This window comes from Paramisgurnus dabryanus, chromosome 5 (genome assembly GCF_030506205.2).
Source record: "Paramisgurnus dabryanus chromosome 5, PD_genome_1.1, whole genome shotgun sequence".
NCBI classification, from domain to species: domain Eukaryota; kingdom Metazoa; phylum Chordata; class Actinopteri; order Cypriniformes; family Cobitidae; genus Paramisgurnus; species Paramisgurnus dabryanus.
In genome coordinates, this window is record NC_133341.1 from 21,139,380 (window position 1) to 21,166,715 (window position 27,336).

General features: G+C 36.1%; 4 protein-coding genes across 5 annotated transcripts in view; all 4 read right to left on the reverse strand.

The window, feature by feature from the left end:
* Positions 1 to 6,163, reverse strand: part of dnah10 (dynein axonemal heavy chain 10) — a 37,300-nt gene extending 31,137 nt beyond the window's left edge. Inside the window, exons 1-14 of the mRNA XM_065250273.2 lie at positions 5,938 to 6,163; positions 5,592 to 5,696; positions 5,371 to 5,501; positions 5,143 to 5,248; positions 4,940 to 5,055; positions 4,620 to 4,845; positions 4,308 to 4,465; positions 3,226 to 3,456; positions 2,895 to 3,085; positions 1,464 to 1,662; positions 810 to 1,004; positions 560 to 730; positions 298 to 474; positions 16 to 189 (exon numbers count right to left, since the gene is read on the reverse strand). Coding sequence (XP_065106345.1) covers positions 16 to 189; positions 298 to 474; positions 560 to 730; positions 810 to 1,004; positions 1,464 to 1,662; positions 2,895 to 3,085; positions 3,226 to 3,456; positions 4,308 to 4,465; positions 4,620 to 4,845; positions 4,940 to 5,055; positions 5,143 to 5,248; positions 5,371 to 5,501; positions 5,592 to 5,696; positions 5,938 to 6,163 — 2,406 coding nt within the window. The remainder of the gene's footprint in view (positions 1 to 15; positions 190 to 297; positions 475 to 559; positions 731 to 809; positions 1,005 to 1,463; positions 1,663 to 2,894; positions 3,086 to 3,225; positions 3,457 to 4,307; positions 4,466 to 4,619; positions 4,846 to 4,939; positions 5,056 to 5,142; positions 5,249 to 5,370; positions 5,502 to 5,591; positions 5,697 to 5,937) is intronic.
* Positions 6,164 to 6,616: 453 nt separating this feature from the next.
* vamp5 (vesicle-associated membrane protein 5) lies at positions 6,617 to 11,628 on the reverse strand. Its single transcript, XM_065250274.2, has 3 exons — positions 11,433 to 11,628; positions 9,244 to 9,387; positions 6,617 to 8,615 (listed from the first exon to the last, which is right to left on the reverse strand). The coding sequence occupies exons 1-3, from the start codon at positions 11,433 to 11,435 to the stop codon at positions 8,400 to 8,402; spliced, it is 363 nt and encodes a 120-aa protein (XP_065106346.1). The 5' UTR covers positions 11,436 to 11,628; the 3' UTR covers positions 6,617 to 8,399.
* Positions 11,629 to 13,296: 1,668 nt separating this feature from the next.
* Positions 13,297 to 18,974, reverse strand: vamp8 (vesicle-associated membrane protein 8 (endobrevin)). 2 transcript variants are annotated; one of them, XM_065250277.1, is made up of 3 exons: positions 18,802 to 18,974; positions 15,026 to 15,187; positions 13,297 to 14,925 (listed from the first exon to the last, which is right to left on the reverse strand). In XM_065250277.1, the coding sequence occupies exons 1-3, from the start codon at positions 18,826 to 18,828 to the stop codon at positions 14,752 to 14,754; spliced, it is 363 nt and encodes a 120-aa protein (XP_065106349.1). In that variant the 5' UTR covers positions 18,829 to 18,974; the 3' UTR covers positions 13,297 to 14,751. The 2 variants fall into 2 exon arrangements, with proteins under 2 accessions (XP_065106349.1, XP_065106347.1); XM_065250275.2 differs by having other exon boundaries at positions 15,026 to 15,190; positions 18,802 to 18,969.
* Positions 18,975 to 19,373: 399 nt separating this feature from the next.
* ncaph (non-SMC condensin I complex, subunit H) lies at positions 19,374 to 27,336 on the reverse strand. The gene is made up of 18 exons (XM_065250007.1): positions 27,235 to 27,336; positions 26,638 to 26,854; positions 26,290 to 26,380; positions 26,122 to 26,211; positions 25,930 to 26,047; positions 25,603 to 25,751; positions 25,237 to 25,426; positions 25,058 to 25,137; positions 24,709 to 24,911; positions 24,173 to 24,318; positions 23,807 to 23,913; positions 22,242 to 22,361; positions 21,974 to 22,081; positions 21,761 to 21,895; positions 21,568 to 21,675; positions 21,351 to 21,424; positions 19,969 to 20,044; positions 19,374 to 19,821 (listed from the first exon to the last, which is right to left on the reverse strand). Exons 2-18 carry the CDS (start codon positions 26,847 to 26,849, stop codon positions 19,762 to 19,764), a joined length of 2,067 nt encoding a protein of 688 aa, XP_065106079.1. The 5' UTR covers positions 26,850 to 26,854; positions 27,235 to 27,336; the 3' UTR covers positions 19,374 to 19,761.

Consider the following 27,336-nt stretch of genomic DNA (forward strand, 5'->3'; position numbering starts at 1 on the left):
CTGCGAAAAACATACAGTATCTGTCTTTGCAAAGTCTGCACACACAACACCAGCACTGTTGAACATGAGTAGCAAACTTTTCTTTAATAGCAGTGGTAAAGCCTGCTGAGTCTCGGTTTTCCAACTCAGGTAGCGCTGCATCTCATAGTCTTTCATACAACTTGTCACCTCTGTGTACTTGGCTTTTACCTGCCAAAGAAGGAAAGAGGATATACTTGGCTGTTTATTTTAAGTGGATAAAATACATTAAAACACACGATTACCTATATGGAAAACTAGTTGTGACTACAAACGTACTGCTTTGCCCTCTTTACTCTCCATCATCTCTTTCATCTCCATAAAACGTTCAATGGGGCTTGTTATGCGCTCCATCAGCGAACGTTCCCAGTAAATGGCTCCTGCCACAGGAGGCTGATTCTTATTCAAAGGGGGATTGTCCTTGTGCTTCACAAATATATCATTTATAAAGTCCACCTGAATGACAACATCACCAAAGATGACACCTCTGTATAATGAAAAACAATTCTAAAAGGTTTGAAGTAAATAGGTCTTGAGGCACCTCTTTGGCGTACTGAGCGAGGATATCGTTAAACTTCTTCATTAACTGATTGTTGATGGCATCTCTGGAGCGGATGTGTTTAAATTTTAGCAGCAGGTCAAAGGCGGCAGAGGCAGAACGCAGGGACTTGAAGGACTGATCAATGAAATTGATAGCTTCTCCTTCAATAGCCTATAAAAAATAGCTAAAGCAATTAATAAAAAACACATAAAAAAAACTGAAGTTGTAGGTTTTTTTCACAAAATCTTACCTGGACTTCTGTTTTAAATTCTTGCATGGCCATCTTCCAACTTCCCATTTTGCAGATGTCGAAAGGGTCAAAAGTAAGTTCCTCAAATGGTGTGACGAGGCAGTCTACTTGGCGTAAAACTTCATCTATTCGCTTCTGATTTCCTGTCACTGCTTTTAACTCAGGTCCAAAGATAATGTAAAACTCATCTATGGTCTATTAGTGAATACAATTTGTGAAAGTAGGTTATTGTCTGTGAGGTAGATTTATTTTAGTTCAATTCCTTTGTGTCAAATAGGGCTGGGTGATATAGAGTTTTGGTATTTTTTTCCAGTAGGACACAGGATGAGAGAATATCATCTATATCAGTATGGTCTGATATGACCCTTCTCCTTTGCAACAGAAGCTCTGCCAGAAATGTATACTGAGGTGAGCTTTCCAACCAGCTCACATGTTGTACAGATGTTGTTCTAACAGGGAGGTGAACCCTGTGTTTAAATGTTATTTTCATCATAAGCTGTTTTAATAAAGGTGTTATCTCACATGAGGCTTTGACTTGCATGTAAAAATTTATCCATCTTTATTTGCTGTATATTGCCACTCATCCCAAAATTACAGAGATTTAAAATTTGGTCTTTATCACCCAGCCCTAATGTCAAATATAAATGAGCTAACCTGCAAGACGTTATACAAATCCTGACAGATTGAAGCCATGTAGTCTGTCTTTTCAAACAGCTTTTTGCGATCGAATTCCCAGCGGGGATCTCGATCTGATGACTCAATCCGTGCCCGGACCTCAAAATAACAGGTCTTCCAGCGCTCCAAGACTTGCTTTCCATCCTTAGCCTTGGCTTTGGCCACTACCCTTTTGTCTCTGCAAAATATCAAAATCATTATGAATCATCATTATGAAATATTGTGTACGTTTTTGTATCTTCGAAAAGCAATTAAACTACTACTTGGTCTTCCACAACTCCTAAATTAATCAAGCGTAAATAAATATTGGCAATTTCTTGGATAGGGCTTAAGTCTTGTCCAAGACTAAAATGCTTTTTTCAGCTGTCTTAACTGAAAACAGCTTGTGCTCACATATAATTAAATAACAGTGCCATTGTTTTGTCTGAAGATGCACACCAGCAGTGGCGGCCGGTGACTTCTTCGATGCGAAGCTCGTCACAACAAGTATGTAGACCATCATGTGTGTGACTCGTAATTTCAAAATATGTGTTCAGCGTTTCATGTTTGTGTCAACTTAAGTGCATAACATGTGATGTCAAAATATGAGTCTGCTGCAGATGCTTTAAAGGGGTTTATAAGAAAAGAGAAGCTCGCATTTGCCAGATACTCGTTTAATCTCATGTTTAATCAGAGTTTACTGTTAAGGGAGTGTCTTGCGAGTATTGTGAACGTGAGCGTCTCTTTTATCATAAATCCTTTCGACGCATGTGCAGCAGACATGTATTTTGACAAGACACATAATGCGCATGGTTCACATGATGCAACAAACACATATTTTGAAGTGACGAGCAACACACATGACACTCCTAACACATATTTTGAATTTGCGCCCCTCTGAAGAGAAGTCACCGGCTGCTACTACACACCAGTAATGTTTTTGTAAGGTTTGTTGGTAAAAACTAAGGCCTAGTCTTGGCTTAATCTAAACCTTGCCTGGGAAACTGCTCTATTACGTGTAATAAATAATAAAATTAATTTAACAAAGTTTAACAAGTTAAACATTTTAAAGGCGGGGTGCATGATTTTTGAAAAACACTCTGGAAAATGGAGTCGGGCCGAGTACCAAAACACACTTGTAGCCAATCAGCAGTAAGGGGCATGTCATCGTTGCCTGGGTTGCGTATGTGTGGGGCGGGTCTATCAAAAGAAGGTCCAGATTCTATTGGAGTAGGGCCGTGTTTGTTTAGGTGATTTCAAATTCAACATTGGTTTACAGAAAACATGCACCCTGCCTTTAAACTGTATATAACGTAAAGCCAAGAATAATTTTAATTTACATGACTGAAGCCTAAAAGCTTTCATTTTATTGTATGTTTTGCCAAAGTTTATTTCAAAGGCTTGGGGTCTTGGAATATTTTTCTTCCTCACTTAAAAAGAACACGGATGTTCACAACTCTGGCAACCCGTTCCGACAGTTCCCAGGCAATGGATTCCATCAGAGATGCCATACGCTCATCTGTGTTGTAATGCCTGGATATTATCCAGATCATTCGCAACCCCTTCATAATTTCAGGAATAGTGTTCAAGACCACTTTAAAATCCACCCCTGTGGCAAGGTTCTGTAAGTAAATATAATACACAGCATATAAGATACACATACAGTATGTACAAATGACACATTATATGCATGTATATTTAAAATACCTTTTACATTTCTAGAGGTAGAACTACAGTACAAGTTAATGTGAATTTTCCTTACCTTAAATTGTCGTTCCAAAGTGCTAAGAAATTGTACATTGTTGACAGACTCCTCATAATATTTAATAAGCTCAGCTGTTGTCTTTTCCAGCTCCTGCATTGTGAATGATTCTGCTCGAATCATCACATCCATAATCTTCTTGACCACTGGGAGCTTTAGCTGATCATTTACATTACTCAGGACAGCAGTACGTTCACGCCAAAAGTCAATCTCTGCCAAAGGTCCAGGTCCCTTCAGAGGTGAGAAAACAGTGAGTCAGATATTTGCTTAAAGGGACACTCCATTTGTTTGTAAATTTTCTAATTTTCCAGCTGCCCTAAGTCAAATTTTTGATTTTTACCATTTTGAAATCCATTCAGCCGATCTCCGGGTCTGGCTGTACCACTTTTAGCATAGCTTCGCACAATCCATTGAATTTGATTAGACCATTTAGCATCACGCTCAAAAATAACCAAAGAGTTTTGATGTTTTTCTTATTTAAAACTGGACTCTTCTGTAGTTACATCGTGTACTAAGACCGACAGAAAATTAAAAGTTGCAATTTTCTTGACAGATATGGCTAGGAACTATACTCTTAATCTGGCGTAATAATCAAGGACTTTGCTGCTGTAACATAGCTGCACGGAGGCGCAATGATATTACGCAGCATCTGAAAACAGTCCACTTAGTAACTTTCAATAGCAGGGGACTATTTTCGGGAACTGCGTAATATCATTGCGCCTCCTGGTTATTTTTAATCAATGTGCTAAATGGTCTAATCAGATTCAATGGATTGTGCTAAGCTATACTAAAAGTGGTACAGCCAGACCCGGAGATCTGCTGAATGGTAAAAATCTGATGTTTTACTCTAGGGGAGCTATTTTCAAAAGAGTGGAGTGTTCCATTAAAACGTATTTTAAAAAGTTGGGATCCCCAATCACTGATTTGAAAAGAAAATGACAATGAACCACAACACTACAAACTGCATTAAATTGTTCCAAACAACTGCGCTTTTCCTCCATGTTCTTATAATGCAACATTCCCATTTAAATAAACTGATTTGCAATGGATGCCCTCATCCTTTTCAGTTTTTTTACACAGACCTGCGGTTTCTTCCTTTTTTGCTCTTCAATGACAATAGTGATTTGTGTTTGCCAGTTCATCATGCACAGCTCAAGCTTCTCCACCATTGTCAAATTGGACGAAATCACCTCCACTTCACCATTCAAATCCAGATCTGGAATGTCTAATTTAAATTCACCTATGATAAAAAACAATTGGTTGAACCTCAATATTGCATTCAAATGTGACAAATATCTTCTCAATTCACACAATTTAAGTTATATATATATATAATTTCTTCCATTTCTGAATGCCACAACTAAAATTTAGTGAAATGAAAGACACCAGCACACCTTCCAGCTGCTGCAGGGTGTTATCCATGACCCCCAAGAATTTATATGCAGCGCTAAGGAGTTCATCTCTAAACTCCAAAGCACCATAAGATTCCAAAAGCTGCCGCTCATCGACCTCATCTTCTATTATCTCAACCACCGTATCCTTGTCTTGAAAGGCAGCTGCCCCATTATAGCCACCATCAGTGAGCCTTAACTGGTTCACTGACAGAAGAGGGATATAGATCTGCATGGATTAGAAAGACACAGTATTTTAAATAAATCTGGTTTTACTGCATAATATTCCATCTGTAATAAAGATAAGATATGTAGTCACGGACATGGTTGAGAAGGCCTCTAAACACCATTAAGGGGTGACCATTCATCCTGCCAAACTCAACAAGTTTGGGCATCAATTGATCAGCCTCACTGACATCCACAGGTTCACTGATAGTTTCTGGAATAGATAAAAAACAGGCATATTAGTTTATTAGCAAAAAAAGTGGGAAAAACACACATATTAGGACTAATTTTGTTCTCTTACCATTAGTGTTCCTCAGAAAGTAGACAACGTTGTAGTTCACAAATCTCTCCGGGATGTTATTCACAGCCGCATGAAGCTCAACATGATACACAACCTTAAACTCAATCTTTTGGTGCGAGATTAAAGTGCAAGAATACATTTAGTTAAAATATTGCAAAGATTTGAAATGTTGGAAATGTGGTGAACCCAAAACAGAAAATCATTTTTATGGTAAATAAAGAGTATTACATTGCGATGAGGTTTATCCTCATTTGTGGCTTCTGGCAGGCCCTTAACTGCAAAATCTTGAATCTGAGAGTCTTCTGTTGGGTGTAAGGACTCCTGACTGTTTTCTTTTTGACCTTTTGAACCTTTTCCCCCTTAAACAAAATGTAATTGACACACAATAAAATGGTCTGTTTGTAACTTCAAACAATTTATTTTTGATCAAATGAAGGAACCACCCTTACTGTCAACGGGTGTTTTGGCTCTGCTTGATGTGAGAGATTCTTCAGAAGAGTGACTTCTCTCAGTGCCATTCTCCCCAATTTCTGTTGAATCTTGGCTTGTAATTACTGAGAAATTACATACTAGGTAACTTTTAGTTATGAGCAGGTAGCATTTTTATTAAATAAATAAATAAAGTGCAGTGAAGCATTCAAAAAATTGGGTTTACGTTAGTACATTTGACCTGATCTCAGTTATACGTCCCGCGTTTAACAGTTACTTAAAGAAAACCGTTAAATATCCAAAACGTTACAATACATATTACTGTAAATTTGGACTGAATAACCCATCAAATTACTAAAAACTTACCGCCAGGAACCTCCACCTCAACCTCTTCTTCCCTTATATACTTGAAGAAATAAAGCGTTGACGTCTCCTCCTCTTCAGTAACTGCATTTAAAAAGTGTAAGATTGTTTGCTCCTCGTCTCCATCAGCGCGGGCGAGTAACTCCTCAAAGCAGCCTGAATCAGGCAGGTTAAACATGACACAAACTGCGTTTTTAATCCACTCCACTCGAGGGTCGTCGATGGCCATTTTGCTTTGTTTTTTGTTTATGAAATAGGAAAATCTTATGAAAATCTACTGTGATATTTCAGTAACCTAAAACACATCCTGGTTTCAGTTGACGTTACTATAGCAACATCAACTTGTCTCGCACGCTGCCTGTGTTGTTGCCAGATAAGAGTTAGGGTTGCCAGATCCCTATTTTTGTTACGAATTGCTGGCCAAACTGTGTTAACTTAAAAGTTCTTTGGTGAATTCCACCAAAACAATAATTAATATCGAATGTATAATGTAGATTGTTAAGCAAGTTTAACTGTGAAACTATAATGCTTTGTTGCAAAATGTGGCAATTTACTTTTTAATTTAACAAATTCATTGTTTGTGCACTGGTGTTCATTCCTTTGCAATTTGGTACAAATTGTTTATGTGCGTTTGCTTTTTCTTAGGGCAAAAGAATTTGATTTGGCAAAATAAATATTTTATTCCACCCCCAATGCTTGTTTGCATTAAATTTACAAATACAACATACTCACAATTACACACTTTGTAAAGCTCACCTCTTATCTCAGCACCAGTTGATGCTTCCTTAGTTTGACTGCATGCCAATTCAGATATACTCTCACCCTTTGACATTACAAAAGCTCCATTACAAAAGACAACAAACAGTGAAATGCAATAAATGTCTAAATAAATATACATTACAAAAATGATTTTTTTAGACAATTGTATTTACATAAGCAACATACACACACATACAAAAAGAAATCGAGCTGATTTTAGCAGCAAAAGTTTGATATCTCTCTCAAGTTACAACTGCAGTATTGAAATGCTTTTACGTTAAGAATACATGGGTATATATAATATAATGTCCTATGCCTAAAACATCCTAAAATGCAGGTACAGAAAAATTCAAACTAAGAGAAACAGGTGTAGAGTTTCATAATTTCAAATAATGAATTACATATTTTATAATTAATATATTTTTTTGTTTTTTACCAAACCCATTTGTGTGCTTTTGGAAACCTGATATCTATGGCACAAGTTGCATAAATTTAAAATTATTGTTTTGCGTCCTTTTGAACTTGAGAAGAGCCACAATACACTCCCATTTTAACAGAAAACCTTTAAACAAATCAGTTTTGGTTCAGATAAAAAAAGAAAGCAATCGGGGTTTGAACAACTCATGCTATTCACGCTCCTCATGCAATCATAGGTGTATATGACCTTATATTCAGTAAAATTAAAAAAAATCCTTTTCAGCTTTATATAATGGCATTGGATAGTGCCCCATTTCTAAAGCTCCAAAAGCGCATCCACCCATAGAAACTAATCCATATGATTATTCTGAAGTGAAGCAATGTGTTTGTCTGACCTCAACTATCTTGAGAACAGGCTGTAGTTTATAAAGTTTGAAATATAAATGTTTTCCTACAAAAGCTCATTGCTTTGCCTTGTAAGACATGTAATAACCATATGGATTCGTTTTTGATGCTGGATCCGCTTTAAAAAATGTCTTTTAGAGTTAAAAATGAGGCACTATCCAATGCTATTAGAAATCTAAAAATTATATACCAGGACATTTTTAATTTTTACTACATTTAATAACATTTTACTCAAACATGAAAAATATTTTACTCAAACTCATGCTGTTTAATATCTGCAACTCTCTTTCATGGAACTAAATAAGATGTATAAATGTAAAAGTAAATAACCACTTTCATTCGTCACCTTCTTCCATTCAAAGAAAGTAAATGGTGACTGACTGTACATTCTATCCAATACTTGTGTTTTATGCAAATACTTGATATGGGTTTGGAGTAAAAGAAAAACAAGGTTAAGAGATTTTTGGGGGGTTAATAATCCCTTTAACATGTCAAAATCTTTCACATTACATTTTGAAACACATTTAAATGTACAAGTTCATGCTGAAAACATTGGCAATAATATACATTTCTGTAGACCCACCCAAGTAACAAGAAACTTTCTATTCCACCATGACTAATAGAAAGTAAAGCTTGACACAAAAGTTGTCTTGAGATTATCTCACCCGTCCATGTTTTTTTAAGTGATTAATCAGTTTAGTCCAACAAGTGCACATGATAACTGTTACCATTGTAAAAATGAAGATAAAAGCAAAAATTAAGTTGATGCCATGGTACCATTTTTGTATGACCCACCACATTATTAGCAAACTGATATTAAGTAGAACCACATATTTAAATTGTATATTTTACATTTTTTATCCGATACCTTTATAAGGATGACCTCATCCTGATTCATTTTCAGTTTCTGGCAGTGGAGTTTCAGCTATTTTACTACTTGAGGTAGCAGTTTCACTACCTGGAATCGTATACATAATTATAATCACAATTATGAGGATGACCACTCCAGCTATTACTGCTGCCATTATCACTTTAAGCTTATTATTCTCCCAGCGCTTCTTTTGTTTCACCTTAGCTGAGGTTTTTGAGAAGGCTTCTCCCTAAAAGGAAAATGAACACAAACATGCAAATTAATCATCAAACTCAAAGTCTTTATGACCCAAATTTATTACATTTATTATTTCAGGATTTACGGAGGAGGACTTCTCCAGACTATCCATCTTAATAAAATAAGGTGAACAGTAGGAGGTTTAGGAATTGGCTTTATAACTGGACTCATGTGTTGTTTTCCTAAGTGTAATATAATCTTAAATTAACCAAGTCTTTGTTTAGACTTGCTGACACTGAATCTGGCATGTCCTGCATAATCCGTGCACAAAAACTGCCATACTGTATTACACGAGTTTTTGTTCATTTCATAATCAAAGGAAATAGTTTTCTAAAATTAACATAGTAAACTAATGTCAGGATGTAAATTGTCCTCTTTTTTCCATACACCCCACCTACAGACTATTTATAGACTATAAATGTGATATTTCCTTTGCTTTACCGAATGCAAGACTTTTTATGCCGTAAAACACTTGTAATAGTGAAAACATAGTTTATGTTTACCAGTTTCCTTAAATAGTACTTTCATTAGCACATATATTTTTGTTAAGCATGTTTACAAAAATAGCACATTATTTATAAAAAAAAAGGAACAAAATAAAATTCACACAAATGTAGCACCTTTTGCCGTAGTTCATCAGCTCTGTCCTCCAACTCCCCAAGTTTCGCTGATCGCTCATCTGCCTTGTTTAGGTTGTCCAGCATGATGACCTTCACTTCATCCACATCCTCCTGAGCCTTACGGAGTCGGTTTTGCCCATTCTCCTAAGGACAGATGCAGATCAAATGATTTATGCTGTAACAACATTTTTCCCATGTTGGATCTGTATCTTCCCAGTATGAATATTTAGCACGAGAAAGACATTTGCAATTACTGCGGTTACTGAACAACTAAGAGCAAAAAGTAGAGAAGAAAAATTTCTGCAAAACTCCCAGTATAGCGGTTCGAGATTTCTGTTTACACCAAACTTTGGGAATGTCATTCTGGAACAGTGCCTCTGCTCTCTCAAAGGCCCAATTACAGTTTAACGAGGAACAGCCATGGGAGACAGACAAACTGTGCTTTTCTGGAAGCGACATCATTCACAATGAGGTCTTTGTGAGAACAACACTGATAAATGACGTGAATTATGGTGACCATCCTGACATTAACAATCTCTACAGTATCAGACAGGCATCTGCATGTATATCATCTGAGTCTGACTAATAATTCCTTTCTTTGTGCTAAGAAGGATGTTAGTGGCATAAGGTCAAGCTTGGTTAACGAATAACGATCTATAGTAGCCAGTAAAAAACAAAAAACCCTTTCACCGGAAACTATTATTATTCATGCCATCACATAACAGATCTTAGGACAACCCTGTCTACAAATAAATATCATGAGACTTTCCTCAAGAATTGTACTGGAAAACAACCACAAAATGTGGTCACACAGCAAATTTTTTATTATTTAAATGTTTTTATTATTCCCTAAATTGTAATAAACTGCTGTATATCAGATTCTTTATTACACACCAGTACTATGAAAAATGTGATTGAATTCGCAAAAAAAGTAGTTTTTGTTAGGAGGAATCTGTTTATTTTATATGTTGTGTAAACTAAACACAAAAGATTAGCCGTAACATGTTAGTAACAAAGATTTTGTTGACCGTCCTTAGAACATGTGTCCAAATGTTTACCCAATCTCCCAAACAGAGTCATCTAAACAAACAATTTTACACTCAACAGTGCTAAAGGTTTACTTGTTCCCAGCATGCATTGTAGCATGAAAATGTTATGTGTTTATGCATTATTAATTACCGTTTGTTGTTTCATTTATGCATTAATGTAGCTGTTTACACTGTTAGTTTTCACTGTTAGTTTTAAAGTTTTGATGTCTGAACCTCAAAGTTTTATTAAAGTTTAATTTAATATATTTGCCCCACAAAGATCTAAAAATGATATTCACATCAAAATCATACACAAGGATGAAATAATGGCAAATTATAGTGTTTTACATAACTAAATTTGCAAAATTTAAAATTGCAAAAACTATGTAAGTCAGTTGTAGCCTACTGTAACTCATTAGATAACCAGAAAAACTGTATTAAATAATGCGGTCTCATGAATTGGGGACTGCAGGATACACATCTCTTTTCACATCCTTTCTTTACGTCCTTCCTTCCCTTCCTTCCTCTCTTGTTCTGACCAATAATGAATATGGAATTTCCTTGAGACAAGGTGAAATCCCCCTCCTGTGTGTTTCAATTCAACACTTCTATTGTTGTCATTTCAAACCAACCTAAACTTTACAAACAATAAGGGTTAAAGACACTCTAAATGACATTCAAATGACTTTTCAGGTTAAAAACATTTGACAAAATGTTAACAGTCATCACCAATATCGTTTATCTTTCTTCACTACAGTAGATCTCACACTACTGCTAACGTTATTATATAACGTAAGGTAGCTTGTAAAACAAATCAAATCATCACGCTGTCAAACACTTACAGTGACAGACTTTGATTCTCACGCTCAAACAAAGTTGTCAAAGCCATCAAAGTTAGACTTTCAACTAACCCAAACATATCTGGAACACATGAACGAACGAACGAACGAACGCATTTAAATATTCAAGTAAATCGTGACACTTGTGTATCGAGTTGCTAGTATTTTATCAAAAGTCGCCGTCTATATATGTTTAATCTAAAAAAAATGCTTTTGTGTTTTATTTTCAGTATTTCCATAGTACTGTTCTTATATATTTTATCGTTACAGCCATGTTTTAGTAAAACGAAAGGAAAAGTTCAAGTCTTCAATGACAACTTACCATGTTATAAATCTGTCACGTTTATACACCAAATATAGTCACCGAGTAAACTGCATCTGATAAAGAAACCAACTGCCGACGTAGGATCGATTCCTACAAACTTTCCCGAAAACTTTAATCTTTCACACTGTTGTTTGTTCGTTATGCACACTGTTGTTGTAAAGAAGGCCGTCCCTATTTTAGCTTGGGTGGGTAGATAGATCAGATCACACTGCGCAGCCGCTTTGTGCATGTAACCATGCGGCACTGCGCATACTCATCAGTGTATGACATCAAAGTACCGCGAGATCGCTTCAGGGGCATGCCATAGCTGTCTGCCTGATGTCTGTGTCATACGCATATCGGTCTTCGCAGCGCTACATTAAGTCGAATACACATTTCATGTGCCATGCGTGTTATGGGTAAAAACGCCGTCTGTCTAGGCTTGTTGGCTTCATGCGGCACTGCTAGAAAGTACACTTCTCCGTATGAGTTCTCGCGGTACTTTGACGTCATCCGCCAGATGGTTCTTGCAGCACCACATGAAGCCTATTGTTTCTAGCCAAGCAGCAAAATGCACCAAATATGAAGGCGGGTATTTAAAAAAGCTCAAGCAATTAAACAATTTAAACTAGGACAGAAGGATCGACTCTTTTAAACAGATTCATTTAATAATTCATTCAACAAATACTTAAAGGGATAGTTCACCCCCCAAAACTCTCAACATTTACTCACCTTAAGTTGTTACAAATTTGTATTTCTTTGTTCTGATAAATACAAAGGGAGATATTTTGAGCAATGTTTGTAACAAAATAATTTTGTGACTGACTTTCAGAGTATTTTTCTTTTGCACTATGGAAGTCAATGTTGCTCTTGTTTCCTGCTTGATTACAAATATCTTCCTTTGTGTTCAGCAAAACAAAGAAATGAATACAGGTTTGGAACAACTTAAGGGAAAGGAAATAATTACAGAATTTTCCCTTTAAATAAAACCGAACAGAAATCTCAAGGTTCCTGTTTCATAGAAGTGTGAGCGGTTGGTTGGAAGAAAAGATCTTGGTTAAACAAAACCACATGATGATATAAAATTCTGTTTAATGTTGCTGATACTAATGCTGACATTTTCTTATTTTTATGTTATTGCTGAAAAATAACATGGGCTCTTTTTGGAAACAAGTGTAGTGGAAGATTTTTTATTTTTATTTTGATTATAGTTTATGAACTTATAATTGTTAAATGCAAAATCCTGTTCTTCTGTTCTAGTGAAAGATTTCTGTTCTTTCCATCTGTTCAGTAGTAAAATGTCCAAAGACTAGGACATTATGCAAAGTCCTATCAGGTAAGATAAAGGGGGGCTAGTGAATGAGATAAGTAACAAATGATGAACAAGTGGAAAAACTCAGTAAAAGAGTTTCGTTGAGAACAAAATAATTTCTTCTATTTGACCAGATGTGCTCCAACTGATATGTTTCTTAGTCATTAATAAATTGAAGGTTTATTTGTGTGATGCTGGAACTAAGATGAGATCTTTGGACCATGGGCGGAGATGGGATGACTGTGTTTTTCAGAATCTTACTATAAATATCAACCTTGTAAACGGGGCTCTCGGTTTTAAAACTTCTGGCACCAGGGAGTGAGAGCCTATTCTATAGAATATATTAAATTCAGACAAAGAAAATTCTGTTGACAGTGTGTCTGTGTGATCCTTGATTTTCACTCTTAGAGAGTATTATTTGATGCGGCTAAAATTCCATGACACAAGTCTATTGTAAACCTTATGGTGGAATAACGTAACTAAACGAAACATACAACAGTATTTGGTAATAGTGTTCACCAACAAAAATGGGTTGATAAGTCAATACAAAACACTCATCATCTAGTCATAGTAATGCCAGATTAAATATTTATTGACAAAACATTTTTACAAGTCTCTTGTGTCCTCCAAGCATTTACTTCTAAGGCACTTTAAAGGATTACAATACCTCTGTAAATTTGACATCTCAAATAAACAAACAGCAAACCAGCAAAAACTGTTTGTGTGGCAAAAATGAGCACAGACTTAAGGTGAAATTGGTGATTAAGATGAGGTTCCAAATTCACAGATGTTTTTAAAAATGTTACTTTAAGTAGATTTATTTATGGAAAAAATATTAAACTTCTTGTTTATAATAATAAAGGTGACTAATACATTACATTTTTAAACAAATACATGTACAAGGTTAAAGAAAGCTAAAAGAAATACATAATGAGATTCAAGTTACAAACATTCAAACAGACAATTCATTTATTCTACAGACAAAAACATCTTGACCTCTCCAAAACAAAGTGCGTACAGCTAGCAAATAGGTTAAAATGAGATCATCTTATAACACCAGGAATGACTGTGAAGGAAACGACTACTGATATGTGGGAAGTTAATTGTCATTGGCTAATTTTTAAAATGTCAAGAGTTTGAGCTTTTTAATAAACTAAACACAACAAAATATTCCTTATTGACGCTCTTTACAGAAATTAAAGTTATGTGTCTTGACTTTAAAAAAAGCTTTAGCTGACCGAAGGCAAACTGTGTCCAAATTTTTACAGTAACTGTGCAGGTACAACTCAGTGCAGTGATATGACGTGAAAAGACAAATAGCACATTTATCTATAAAAAATACCCATTTGAAGGGCAGAAGCAAGACTAGATAACCTTGTTCACATGCTCTATATATGCACAATTTTTTTTTCATTTATTCTGTTATCGAAATAAATTCCCTAAACAAGTCAATGATATTCTTACTTCTAACATTTTAAGGAAAACATACTTGGTTGACTTTTTACAAATGTCACATGAATGTAAAAATGACAAGGGAACAAAGACATTAACCCATCAGATACAAAATACAGACTAGAAATATGGTATAATATATAATAACATTTCAATTAATCTATCAGTCTTAAATAAACTTCATAATTCAATAGACAGAACCTTTACCCATTACCTTCTCTGATTCAATGCCAGCATATAGGATTATTTCAAGGATATCTATGGTACTTAGTAATTATGGTTTGCATGTAATATTATGAGGTTGTGGCATTTTCTCACAAGTTTTAGAGAACCATAAAGGCAGCTGAGTGGTCATTAGCATGATCTGGGAGTAAAATATGTAAAAGACAACTTAAAATCCACTTCAAGGTTTTAAAGCTGTCATTATGGAAGCTCTGTTACCTCATTATAGGTTGGTGAGACACCAAGTGATATGAAGGTATATGAGTAAAATGTGCAAACTGAAGTGTGTGTGTGTTATATGTGTAGGTCATAATTGTTTTGGTGTGTATGTGTGTAAGAGAGAATGAAACTCTAAGGTTTCGAAGTGGGTAAAGGCTGAGGACTGGTTGGGATTACACCAGTAGCAAGGAATATTATTATCAGAATAACGATGAGGACAATCACAACGATAACCACAATCAATTTCACATTTTTCCACCAGTAAGCACGAGCAACCTTTTGAGAGGTATGTTTGAAGTTCTGGGCCTAAGAAACAGAAAAACAATAATGTTAACTTAAAATAAAATGGACAAACACACATAATAAAAACATATAAAAAACAATAAAATTGGACAATTAGACACACCCCAGCCTGCAGGTCCTCAGATTTCCCCATTAGATCGTCAAGTCTCTCTCCGCGAGCCAGGATCCGATCCACATTCTGGGTCATAATATCCTTTACACCATCCACTTGAGACTGTAGAGCTTTAACCCGATCCACCTCCTGGGCTGCTTCCTCATCTTTCTGCTGCTGGACTCAGAGATAATATGAATCAAATAATGGCATTGAGCATATATGGAGGGTTATGCAAATAACCTACTGTCAAACTGTAGGGAATGAAAATGTAAACAATGAAATATAATCTCGTTGTTATGCCGCATATATAGTTTACTTAATGACACGCTATCATATGGCATATCATATAGAAATTATAATATGTACAGTATATACTGTGCAAAAGTCTTACCATGCCATTAGATTGGTTGTTTTTGTAATGTTATAGTTATCATATATAATTGTTTCTCAGTCTCTTTAATAGAATACATCCAGAAAATACAGAAAATGTGTATATAGTATTAAAGGGATAGTTCGGGCAAAAATGATATTAAACCCATGATTTACTCACCCCCAAGCTGTCCGAGTTGCATATGTCCATCGTTTTTCAGACAAACACATTTTCGGATATTTTATAAAATGTTTTAGATCTTTCAGTTGATTAAATGTAATGTTACGGGGTCCACGACCTTCAAGTCCAAAAAAGTGCGTCCATCCTTCACAAATTAAATCCAAACGGCTCCAGGATAATAAACAAAGGTCTTCTGAGGGTAATCCGTGCAGTGTTGTTGTAGAAATATCCATATTTAAAACTTTATTAATGAAAATAAATACCTTCCGGTAGCGCCGCCATCTTAGTCACGTCCGCAGCCTACGGAGGCTACTCTGCTGCTGCTCTGTGCCCCCCCCCCCCCCCCGAATTTGTCATATGTCACTTAGAAAGTGCGTACACTACGCTAATACTCTCTCCTGAATGCGGACGCGACTAAGATGGCGGCGCTACCGGAAGGTATTTATTTTCATTAATAAAGTTTTAAATATGGATATTTCTACAACAACATCGCGCAAATTACCCTCAGAAGACGTTTGTTTATCATCCTGGAGCCGTTTGGATTTAATTTGTGAAGGATGGAAGCACTTTTTTTGGACTTAAAGGTCGTGGACTATGGGTGGACCCCCGTAACATTACATTTAATCAACTGAAAGATCTAAAATATTTTCTAAAATATCCGAAAATGTGTTTGTCTGAAAAACGATGGACATTAGCAACTCGGACAGCTTGGGGGAGAGTAAATCATGGGTTTAATATCATTTTTGGCCGAACTATCCTTTTAAAAACTGTTTTAAAATGTGATGTGTCAACTTTTTAGGGTAAACTCCCCTTCCACTTGAGCAGTAACAGAAATCTTCAGGATCTCTTAAACCTTAATAAACTTAAATAATAATTTCTTATTTTAAAGAAATTAGTCTTTTTACTTCATTCTGCTCAAAAACACTCAAGATGTGTTACGTGCCAAGAGAGGTCACAATAAACACAGACAATCCCTAAAGAAGACATTTAGTCCTGAAAATGATAATTTTTTTGTACATATTTCCTGTATTTTCTGTTTGTATCTTAATAAAATTAAATAGATAAAAAACATAAATATGGACGGACATTAAAACTTATAAAACAACAAGTCTGGTGTTGGTGGCCTAAGACTTTTGCACAGTATTGTATATCATTTAAAATTGTGCAGAAGAAAAACACTGAGAATGCGTAGCTATCACAATATAAAAAATACATCATCCCTGCGGCACTCTATGCGCATATATGTAATTTTTTGTAAGCCAACCTGGAAGTTGTTTTGGATTATCGCAAAAAAGCCAAAAAGTTTACGACACATTTTGCCCAACAAGTTCATCTTCACAGATTAACACAATGAACTTGGAGTTCGGCTTGTTATATTTCTAGTAAATGCATTTACATATCAAAATTCATAAAATTTGGATTTAACTGTGAAGGCTTACTTGTTAAACTTTAACTTTTGGTAAACACAGAGCTTATTATTTTACAATAATCCAAAAGTTTATGGGAAAAATGAACAGGCACCTCGTGAATGTGTTAGGATTTAGTCTAGCCCCATTCATGCCTTAGGATCTAAACAGGGATGAATTTAAAAGCCACCAAACACTTCCATGTTTTCCCTATTTAAAGATTCTTACATGAGTAGTTACACGAGTAAGTATGGTGGCACAAAATAAAACGTTTGTTTGGATCCTAAGGAGTGAGTGGGGCTTGGCTAAATCCTAGCACATTCAAGAGGCTCTGTACAAAGATTAAAAGTAAACGCATTGAAAAAAGATAGCTATGTATTAACTCGTCTAAGTTGAAGTAAGACCATAGTAAAATATTGAAAAACTGTGGGGTTTTTCTTTAAAAGTGTTTAAATAACACATTGCAAAAGATGGTTAATGCAGGCTTCACCTATTAGTTTTATTCAACTGATATACTGTACAGTAATTGATGCCTATAAAGCTATTTTAGCATTTTAAAAACACTGCTTAGTATTATGTGGTGATTCAATGTGTCATCTTATGTGTGATACTGACAAAAAATGCAACACGCCCTAGAATAGCTTTATAGGCATCAAATATTGTACAGTATATCAACTGAATAAAACTAAGGTTAAGCCTGTATTTGCCATATTTTGCATTGTGTCATTTAGATACTTAAGTAACATATCTCACTTATAATTTAGGCTCATCTTTATCTATTAAGATCTCTTTGTGCTGCTGGTAGGTTATAAACAAATGTGTTACCAGGAAACTAAGAGCAATGCGTCACCCCCTGTGAATGGTCACAATGGCTGCCTGTGTTTGTGTCTGCAGAATGGCAGAAAGCTATTAGGTAACACTGAACACTAAGAACCTGGAGTACCACTGTGATATAATGTGATGATAAAAGAGTTGAAGTTACTAGTATAACTTTAATTTAGTGTTCAAGTGTACTTAACTGCTTTACCATCTAAGCTGGAATGTATAAAATGTCCACCAGCAAGTATGATAATTGATTGTGCATTTAATATGGTGCCAAGGCCAAAACATGTACATGTTACCTTAAATCCCCAGCCACAACAGCTTTCAAACTTTTCATTGGGGAATCCATAAACATAATTTTCTTTAACAATGTTCGTAATTTTACCACAGTGAACAGGAATTAAACTATATTGCATGTGCCGCAATGATGAAAGATAAAAACGTTCGTTGACAGTTGATCAACTTTCACACTTCTTCTGCCTCGTTTCAGCAGTCAAGGGACGCGTGATATGGTCAGCACATTTGCATACTGTTACAATTATCTGCCCAAACATTTCTAAAAACAGATTATTAACAGTAGTTTGTTTTGGCGTAAGGTTATTTCAGTTTTAAGTAAATTAAATCATACTGTGTAAACAAATCTGAATGCTCTACCGTTAACGCAATTTGGATGACGTTTAGACTAAACAAAATAAAAAGAGTTGCAAATTTGTTTAAGGTAAGTTGAGTAACCTAACGAAATAGCTCGACGTACAACGAACAACAGAAACTTTCAGCAAGACTTGAAAAACAAGCTTCGCCCAGATCACAACTTTAAAACCCAAAATAAATAAAGTCTAACCAACTTTGGTGGAATCTCTTCCAGCAACACTACGGACATTTTGCTTTATGAGGGAAGAAATGAAAACCGAGTTTACAGTTAAATCTTCTTTATTATACGCCTCGAAGTATAGGCGAGGCAAGTTTAAGCACCTGCCGACTGATCATCGCTGATTTTTGTCACTTACCGTACTATCTGGATCGCCCAGCCCCATGGTTTTCTTTTCGGGTGACTTTGATTTAATCCACAATAAACGATTAAACGTTAGTCTTTAGACTTAAAATGTTTGTGTGTTTTAGAATGACCGACAGCTATGCACTGTGCCAACACTTCCTGGTCTGTACTTTTTTTTCTTCAGCACATGAACTGGTTTGGGGTCTGCTACTACCAATAACATCCTCAAGAGGGCGCTATATTCATGACGCACGCACCTGACAGGTAACAAGCCAGGCTCCGTATCAACCCATTAACATTCTTTAACGATGAAAGGACGTCAGCGTTAGTGACTTTAACTCGGTTAAACTAGTAGCAAAAAAACATTAAAGACTTTAATCGTGTATTTAGATACTTTAATATTTGAAACACAATATTTTAAGCAGGTTTACAGACAAAAACTGACTCCACCTTATAGCCTCTGGCACAGAATGTATTCATAGTACCATTCACAAATGACATCATCCTGGACACCAAAAACCTTACACAGTGAAAAGGTTAAACAATTATGTAGGCTTTATTGATAAAAAAAAATTAGACTTTTACTTTTCCTCATATGGTTTAAATAAAACTATAAAAAGTGACTGAGAACAGCAATTTCAGTTTTACTTTTAATGAGGGCGGAGAAACAATCATGTCTACTAAAACAACTCTCAAAACAGGATGATCTTGAAAATCTTGTTATTCATGGCTTTTACACGGCCAAGCATTTTCCTGACAATGACGCACTTTTATCACATCTCTAAGTTACACTGAACAATTCTGTTGTGGTTTCGGGTTTATTTTAACATGATCTAAAAAACATTTTCACTAGATAATTAGTTTTGTATGACATGTCATAAAGAGCATACAGTAAAAAAATACACACTATAAAAACATACTTGAATTATAATACAAATAAAGAAAAGATTTTGTAGAAAAGATTTATTCATTTTCATTGGCCTTGTTTAATGATGATATCAGTCATGCTGTCAATCTTGTGCAGCTCCAAGTTCTGTTAATGAAAAAAAATAGCTTTTAGATTTGACAAGAAATGTTATGGTGGTCATTAGATCCCAAATACACCTAAATAAGTTGAAATGCGCTAATATGAAATCAATATAATATTATTAGAGTACAAACTTAAATCCAAAGTATTCACCTTCTCATTAGCCAGGTGCAGAAGGGCCACAAAAGCAAGGGGTACTGAAAGATTTGTAGCCATGGTGGAAGGGAGTCTGAAAAGAAAGGGAGAAATTATTTTTTTTGTTTATATGTGAAAAATGTTAATCCCAAGGCTGCATTTAAGGATTACTTTACTTTTATAAAAAAATACTGATAATTTACTCACCCTATGCCATCCAAGATGTTTATGTCTTTCTTTGTTCAGTCAAGAAAAAAATACGTTTTTTGAGGAAAACGTTCCAGAATTTTTCTCCATAGAGTGGACCTCAACAGTTTACAGTTTCAATGCGACTTAAAATTGCAGTTTCAATGCAGCTTCAAAGGGCTCTAAAGGATCCCAACCGAGGCATAAGGGTCTCATCTAGCAAAACAATTGTCATTTTCACCAATAAAAATATATGAACTTTTAAACCACATCTTCTCGTCTTACACTAGCTGTGTGACGCACCAGCGCGACCACATATGTGAAATGCTTATTTGCAGACAATTTTAAACAATAAACTGACACAAAGACTTTTAATTAATATCATTCCACATACAACAATGTCACAAAAGGTCTTTCTCAACACTTGTAAACAATGAAGCGGTAGTTTCGAATACCTCATGCATGACCTTTCAACGTGATTATGTAATACATAAGGTCACGTTGGCGCGTCACAAACTGCAATTTTAAACTGCATTAAAACTGGAAACTGTTGAGGTCCACGAAAGTCCACCATATAGAGAAAAATTCTGGAATGTTATCCACAAAAAACTTAATTTCTTCTTGACTGAGCAAAGAAAGACATCAACATCTTGGATGACATTGGCGTGAGTAAGTGATCAGAATTTTCTTTTTATAAAAAGTGGAATATTCCTTTAACAGTTCTCCCCCAATGTGTATGGACATTGACTTTTAACTATGGCTGTAACGATTTAATCGTGCAAATGCGCGTTTTTTCAATGAATTAATTTTAATGAATAAAAGTGAAATCCCCCCACATCCCAAAGCCAGGGGGCGCTCTTGTGCAGAAACTCCTTTTGTGCCACATAAAAAGTAGCATTACAAACAATATTCCAGGAAATGTCCACTGGAATATTTATATTGCTGTTCTTCAAATTGTTTCAGGTATTTTCATGATAATAAAGAATAATTTGAATGATTTTGATTAACAAGTGTTGCTTTTTTAAATGCATGTATAAACGACTCCGACTCAATGATTTTAGATGAATAAGGACTTCCTACTGACCAAATGCCGTAGTACACACACAAGCTGTGCATGAAACACAGAATCGCAGCCTTGCGATTCAAAATTGATTTCAGACTTTTAATGGGACACACGATTAATCGTAAGAGCCCTAATTTTAACATAAAACTACCTTTGAACAAGATTCCTAATAGACTGGCTAAATGATTTTTCGCCAGGTACTTCCGTTGTCTCATTCTGCACCTCCTATAAATGGTGAAACAGACAGAAACAGGTTAGAAAATAAAAACCGAAACAAAAAGAAAACACAGTTGTGCTGAATTGTTGCAGGATTCAGGATGCATTGATGAATGTAGAGAACATAATGCTCAGAACAAAAGATGACGAACCTTCGGTTTTTCTGGACTATCTGTTAGAAAACTCCACATGGAGGTCTTAAGCTTTTTCATATCCATCGTCTTTGCTGTCTTGGCGTAGTTTATCTCAATAATGTTTAACTAGATGAGAAGATAAAATTAATTAAATGGTGTTATATCCCAACTCCTCTGATAACAGTAATAAAAACAATTAAACTCATCTAACTTTGTGAGGCTCAGGGACAAGACAGTCGTCTCCATATGTAGAGATATCCTCTGTTCCCAGAGAAAAAGGGTTCGGTCTGTCTGTCTGAGAGTCATCAGATCCTGCAAATCCATCAGCATCCTCACTATCTCCTTCCTATTCACATAGACAGTCAATTGTTAGCCTTCACTTTTATCAATGCAAACATGACACAAACTGTACGGTCGGGTATACCTGAAGAGCAGGACAGAAGTTGGCTGTGTCGTTGGGGTTATTGTAGTCGTACTCTCCTATTTCCTCCCCTAGCTCACCCGATAATCTCTTCTTACCCTCTGAACTGAGCTGGAGTGAGAATAACAAAAATAATAACGCTCAGGACACATTGGAAAGCTAACCACATCAATCTCATATACAGCTATAGAAGAATGTTGCTGCATATCTGGCAAAATCAATAATGCTTAAGTGTAAATTGCCAAGTAATGTTAAATAGTAATTTACTTACTGTGTTGGAGGGTTTGAGGTTAAGTTGTGACAGGTTACTAGGTGGATACTGGAAGTCTGCTGGAAGTGTGGTTTTCTTATTGCTGCTGTTCAAAGCAGACTTACTAATAGTGGTAGCTGCCTGAAAACAATAATTATATCATTGTGAAGTAATTGTTACTTTAGTTAATTGGATACACAATTTTGTGCTTACAAAAAAAAAAAAAATGCAACATCATCGTTTAAACATTTATTGTTTACCCCAAAATGAAAGTGATGTTAACTTTTACCCTCATTCATTACACACCCATGTTGTTTTGCTTCCTCTTTTCTTTTGCAAGTCACTTTGGATGAAATTGTTCACTAAATTATCAAATCCTGTTTCAAACAGACCATTTTGTTACATTATTTTAGTGACCAAGCTCCAAAAAAGATGGGGGCAATAAATTATAAAAGCCATCAAAAAAGTCTGTAACAAAGAGTCTATTTGACAAAAATAGTTAAAGCTCCCATAACAAGCGCTGTTTCTGCATATCTGATGTAAATCTGAAGTACCTATAGAGTAGTATTACATCCTTCATAACTCCGAAGAGTATTTTTATCAGATTTATAAAAGACAGATCAGCTTTACTGATTCTTTCGATAATGTACAAAAAAATACGGAAGGAGGAGTCACAGAATACGGGAGGAGCGAATCACGAATCATGAAACACTGTTTTACTTATGATTCACTACATATTTGTGTGACGTGTCGTTTATATAATATGTACTTGCTAACCTATTTCCGACATAACACAGAAACCTGGTTGGGACTTTTGAAATCTAACGTTAAACAAACACACATGCAAAACTCTGCTGCAACCTGGATAAACAAACTATATCCATTGTTTCCATAATGGCTTACTTCTCCTTATATCCAAAAACACACTTCTTCTTTCGTGCCATTTTTAAGTCTTAATTTAAATCAAAGCTGTCGCAAGAAGTGATGCCTGTAACTAAGCGTCCTGTGTTCTTACTCTTCTGCTGATTGGTGGGTGTGGTTTTCCGGGGGAAGTGCCCATAAAAAGAAGTGATACGTATAGTTTACCCATGAAACATCAGTTGGACCCGTATTCAAAAAAACTTCTTGAAACTTGTACCAACTCTGACGAAGTGCATTCGGCACAGAAATAGTCTGTAACACGTCCAACTGCTTTTTTGACACTTTGCCTATGTTTAGTATGAGGAAACCGACTCTTAAACTGTGTTAATAAGTAAGAATGCATGAAATACTGTGACCTCCCCCACCCCCATTAACTGCCTTAAGTTTACATAAATTAACAATCAACAACACTATAGAAAGTTGCATGGACTATGTACTACGTTTATGGTGTATTCTTAACATTGACATCTATAGTAGGAAAAACAAATCCTATGGAAGTCAATGGGTACCATCAACTGTGTGATCACCATAATTGATCAAAATATTGTTAAACGGAATAAAGAAACCCATAGAGGTTTAGAACAACATGAGGGTGAGTTAATGATGACATTATTTTCATTTTTAAGAATGAATTGAATGGCATGAAAGAGGAAACGGTAACTTACTCTTGTTGTCCGAAAATAATTATGAAAGTGAATATCTTCTTTAAAATCAATAACCAGGGGATTTTTTGGCGCTCGCTTCCGAGGTTCTTTGTCTGGCTTGTGGTCCTCTAAAAGGAATAAATTAAGAGAAATAAGTACAAGATATTAAACAGTTAACAATTTATCACCACAAAATGGTGTTTCTAATGTGAGGCAGATTATTCTACTTACTAACAAACTACTTGCAGTATAAATACCAGAACACCAAGATGTAAGATAAATATACTTTTATTTACGTTATGAAGTAAAACACATGGGCAGCCAAAATGTAATTTAAATTAGTATGTCCTATATTACTTTATCATTCAATGCTAATTCATGACGTACGTTTATGTCCTGGTTTAAAAAGCCAGTAGCCTGGTCCAACCCAAGAAGCCATTGTCCTGGGACTGAAGTATGAGTACTCTCGGGGCTGATCAGACAACTGCATACACATGGTGGCAATATCCACCTGCCCAATAGGAATAACACCTCTAACACAATAAAAACATCACTGTGAATATGCATAGAGACAAATTACAAAAGAGATGGTAAAATTCTTCTGTATAAGCAGAAAACACAAAACATTTACAGGTAATGGGGCAGTTTCCCGTACAGGGCTATCTCAGACTCAAGATGAACACCAGTATGGTTTTTAGTAAAAACTACTTAAACGTTCTAATATAACTAAGGCCTAGTACTGGATTAATTTAAATTACTCGATAATTTGGTTCTTAAATTAAAGTCTGGTGTGATAGTGCTTGGAATAAGGATTGAGAAATTTTTATTTACACAACATTAAACCATGAGGTGTTATATCATTTTCGGCAATTAGTTACAGAATGAACGAACACTTCAGTGCAATACATTTCGTAAGTACTAACCGTCCTTTTTCAGGGCTCCTTAAACACGCATCTCTGTGTTCCTTATACTCCTCAGAGTCTCCTGGTCTGCCCTCATCTACGTCGGCATCAAAATGATCCCCAAAATCTGGACCATCGTCCTCCTCCGGCTCAATGTCGGCATTTACATCGAATGCATGCTCTCCCTGTTTCATCTTCTCAAGAAGCTGGTTGAGGTTTGTTGTCTATTTTACAATACATGACAAAGGTGACTAATCAAATCAAGATACCATGCACACATACATCACATTTAATAAACATGATATTTGTTATAACATCTCTTTAATGCCAATGGGATGAGGCATTAAAAAGAACACTAAAAAAGTCTTACTTGTTCAGGAGTCCATCTAGTAAAAGAGAAATCCTCTAAAGACGGACAGATGGGTTTTTCCTCAAGTGTCTTCAAATGAGCTGTGAGAACCAAAGACCATAGGACCACGTTATCTATTGAAAACTTTAAACCAAAAAACCTGTGACTCAGATTTGAGTGTAAGGTACAAGATAGTTTACCTGTGAACGGTGAGGCAGGAACATGCTGATGTGGCATCTGTACAGGAGACGGCTGTGACTTCAGTAGTGTCATATGTGAAGGAAAGCGCAGCTCACAGCGGGTGTCCTCACTGAATAACACGGAGAGGAACACGCCTGCTGTGCTGTTCTCATCGAAGGAAGCAGCCATGCGCTGGAACATGGGGTCCACCTGCACAGACAATGTTTTCAATCACCATGTAGAGTTTTATTCTACCCTAAAAATGCTTGATCGCTCCTTACATACATGAAGTATGTGTTAACCTAACCATGTCACCTCCTAATAAACTCAGAAAAGCATGCAGGCGGTGAATTTTGGTGTGCACGTCTATCAGTCATACCACTCACCTCACACTTCATTTCAGATTCAGAGAGATTGATGTTACTGAGATTCTGCTCCACTGTCTTCTTCTGAGGTCGTTTCTTAGGCTGCTTAGCGGCCACCTGCTCTCCCTGTCGGTCCTCATCCATCTCTGCCTCCTCGTTGCCATCTTGACCTGAAACAGGATGAAATTTAGTAAAGTATTAATGTGCTGGTTGGGTGTGACGATTCACATAGCCCTGTATTATTGCTCCTGACCCTCTCTGAACAAGCCAACCTGCATTTTCCACCCCAACCTTTCTATTGTCATAAAACTTCAGCACACCCGTGACTTGCCTTTGACAATTACTTACTCTCTTTTGGTTTGGTCTCTGAGCCCAACCCTCCCAGAACTCTGTAAGCGTCGGCATGAACCGCATCCACTCTCACAGCATAAATTTTTGTGCTAGCATCCAAGGTGCCCGCGGCCACCTGAAGTAAAACAATATAGGCGTTTACAACAATGCACATAAACTTGTGGTGGTAACTACAAAACTTTTTTTTACCTTGAAGTTGAGCTCAGAGTCTTTCTCCTTCAGAATATCTGCCATGTAATCGATGAGGTGCAGACCAAAGGCATTCTTTGTGGTAATTTTCTGAAGAGAGAGATGCTGGTGAGTTATTTGCTCTTTTGCATTTCAGATTTGTGCAGAACAAATGACACCTTAACTGACATTTTCAGTGGAGAGCTTGATGCAGGTTGAGTAATGTTCAGAGATCTGTGCGGATGACAGCTTAGGTACTGCGGCAGGGGTGCCTGCAGAACTGTGGAGACAAAATAGGTTGTACTTTCTATGTGATGAACAACACAGCACGTATGTGTGTATATGGGTGAAAACATAATACTGGTCTAGGATTGTTCGTGGAAAACTAAACCGACTGGGTGATATATACTTGGTTCCTCTCTAAATGCAATACGTTTGCAATTACATTTTAATATATTTTTTAACTATATGGCATGTGATGATGTTAGACAAGCATTATGCTTGCACGCATATGTGATTAATACAAATAGACAATACCTGTGGGTACCGGCCTCGTGGATGGATGAATCATTTATCCCATGAAGATCGATAACTTTAGACCTGCGTCTCTGACGTCTCTCTCGTTCATCATCGTTTCCCTGGATGTTGTCCAACAGAGGTGTGCTTGTCGCCGACAGAGCCGCTTTTTGTCCTATTGCTGGAGAGGACCACTGCCGTGGCCTCGAGATTGGGGTACTAAATGCACTCATGGCGACTGTAAAAAAGCAATAGGAGTTTCATTATGCAACCACATTCTCATCTGTTTACAATAGGCCATTAACTAAAGCCAGTTTTTAAAGCCGGCTAATTGTAAACAATTTCAAATAACGCGAATTTAACATAATAAAACGAGCCAATAGTGCGTCATCTAACGTTAAGTATGTAACGTTTTGTTAAAGCAAATGTTTATAGCCGAAGAGCTTTTTGACCTAAACGTGAAACTGGCACATCCAAACATGAAACGTTATTAGAAAACGCTAACGTTAGCTAGCACGCTTATGAAAACGAATCAAACCAAACAGCAAACTTTTGTTTTAGAAACTTGCCTCGGTGAACTAAGAAGAAACACAAATGTAGATTTAAAAGTTAAATTACCTTTGCTTATTCAGGTTTTTAATGGTAAATAATCCCGTCAACTGATGTTACGTCTTGTATCTGTTTAGACGTCCATTTGAAAATTAGCGCCGAACGGTTGCG

Excerpts from the sequence above, each read along its gene's own strand:
- vamp5 (XM_065250274.2), bottom strand. Across the intron at positions 8,616-9,243 it reads CTGATGAACTACGGCAAAAG|GGAGAAGCCTTCTCAAAAAC; the intron begins GTGCTACATTTG and ends TTTTCCTTTTAG.
- vamp8 (XM_065250275.2), bottom strand. The coding sequence starts at position 18,828 with ATGGGGCTGGGCGATCCAGATAGTACG. Across the intron at positions 15,191-18,801 it reads TGGGCGATCCAGATAGTACG|CAGCAGAAAGATGAGGAAGC; the intron begins GTAAGTGACAAA and ends CTCTGAGTCCAG. Across the intron at positions 14,926-15,025 it reads CTGAGGACCTGCAGGCTGGG|GCCCAGAACTTCAAACATAC; the intron begins GTGTGTCTAATT and ends TCTGTTTCTTAG.
- ncaph (XM_065250007.1), bottom strand. The coding sequence starts at position 26,849 with ATGAGTGCATTTAGTACCCCAATCTCGAGGCCACGGCAGTGGTCCTCT. Across the intron at positions 23,914-24,172 it reads TTTTAAACCAGGACATAAAC|AGGACCACAAGCCAGACAAA; the intron begins GTACGTCATGAA and ends TATTCCTTTTAG. Across the intron at positions 21,425-21,567 it reads ATAGTCCAGAAAAACCGAAG|GAGGTGCAGAATGAGACAAC; the intron begins GTTCGTCATCTT and ends CACCATTTATAG.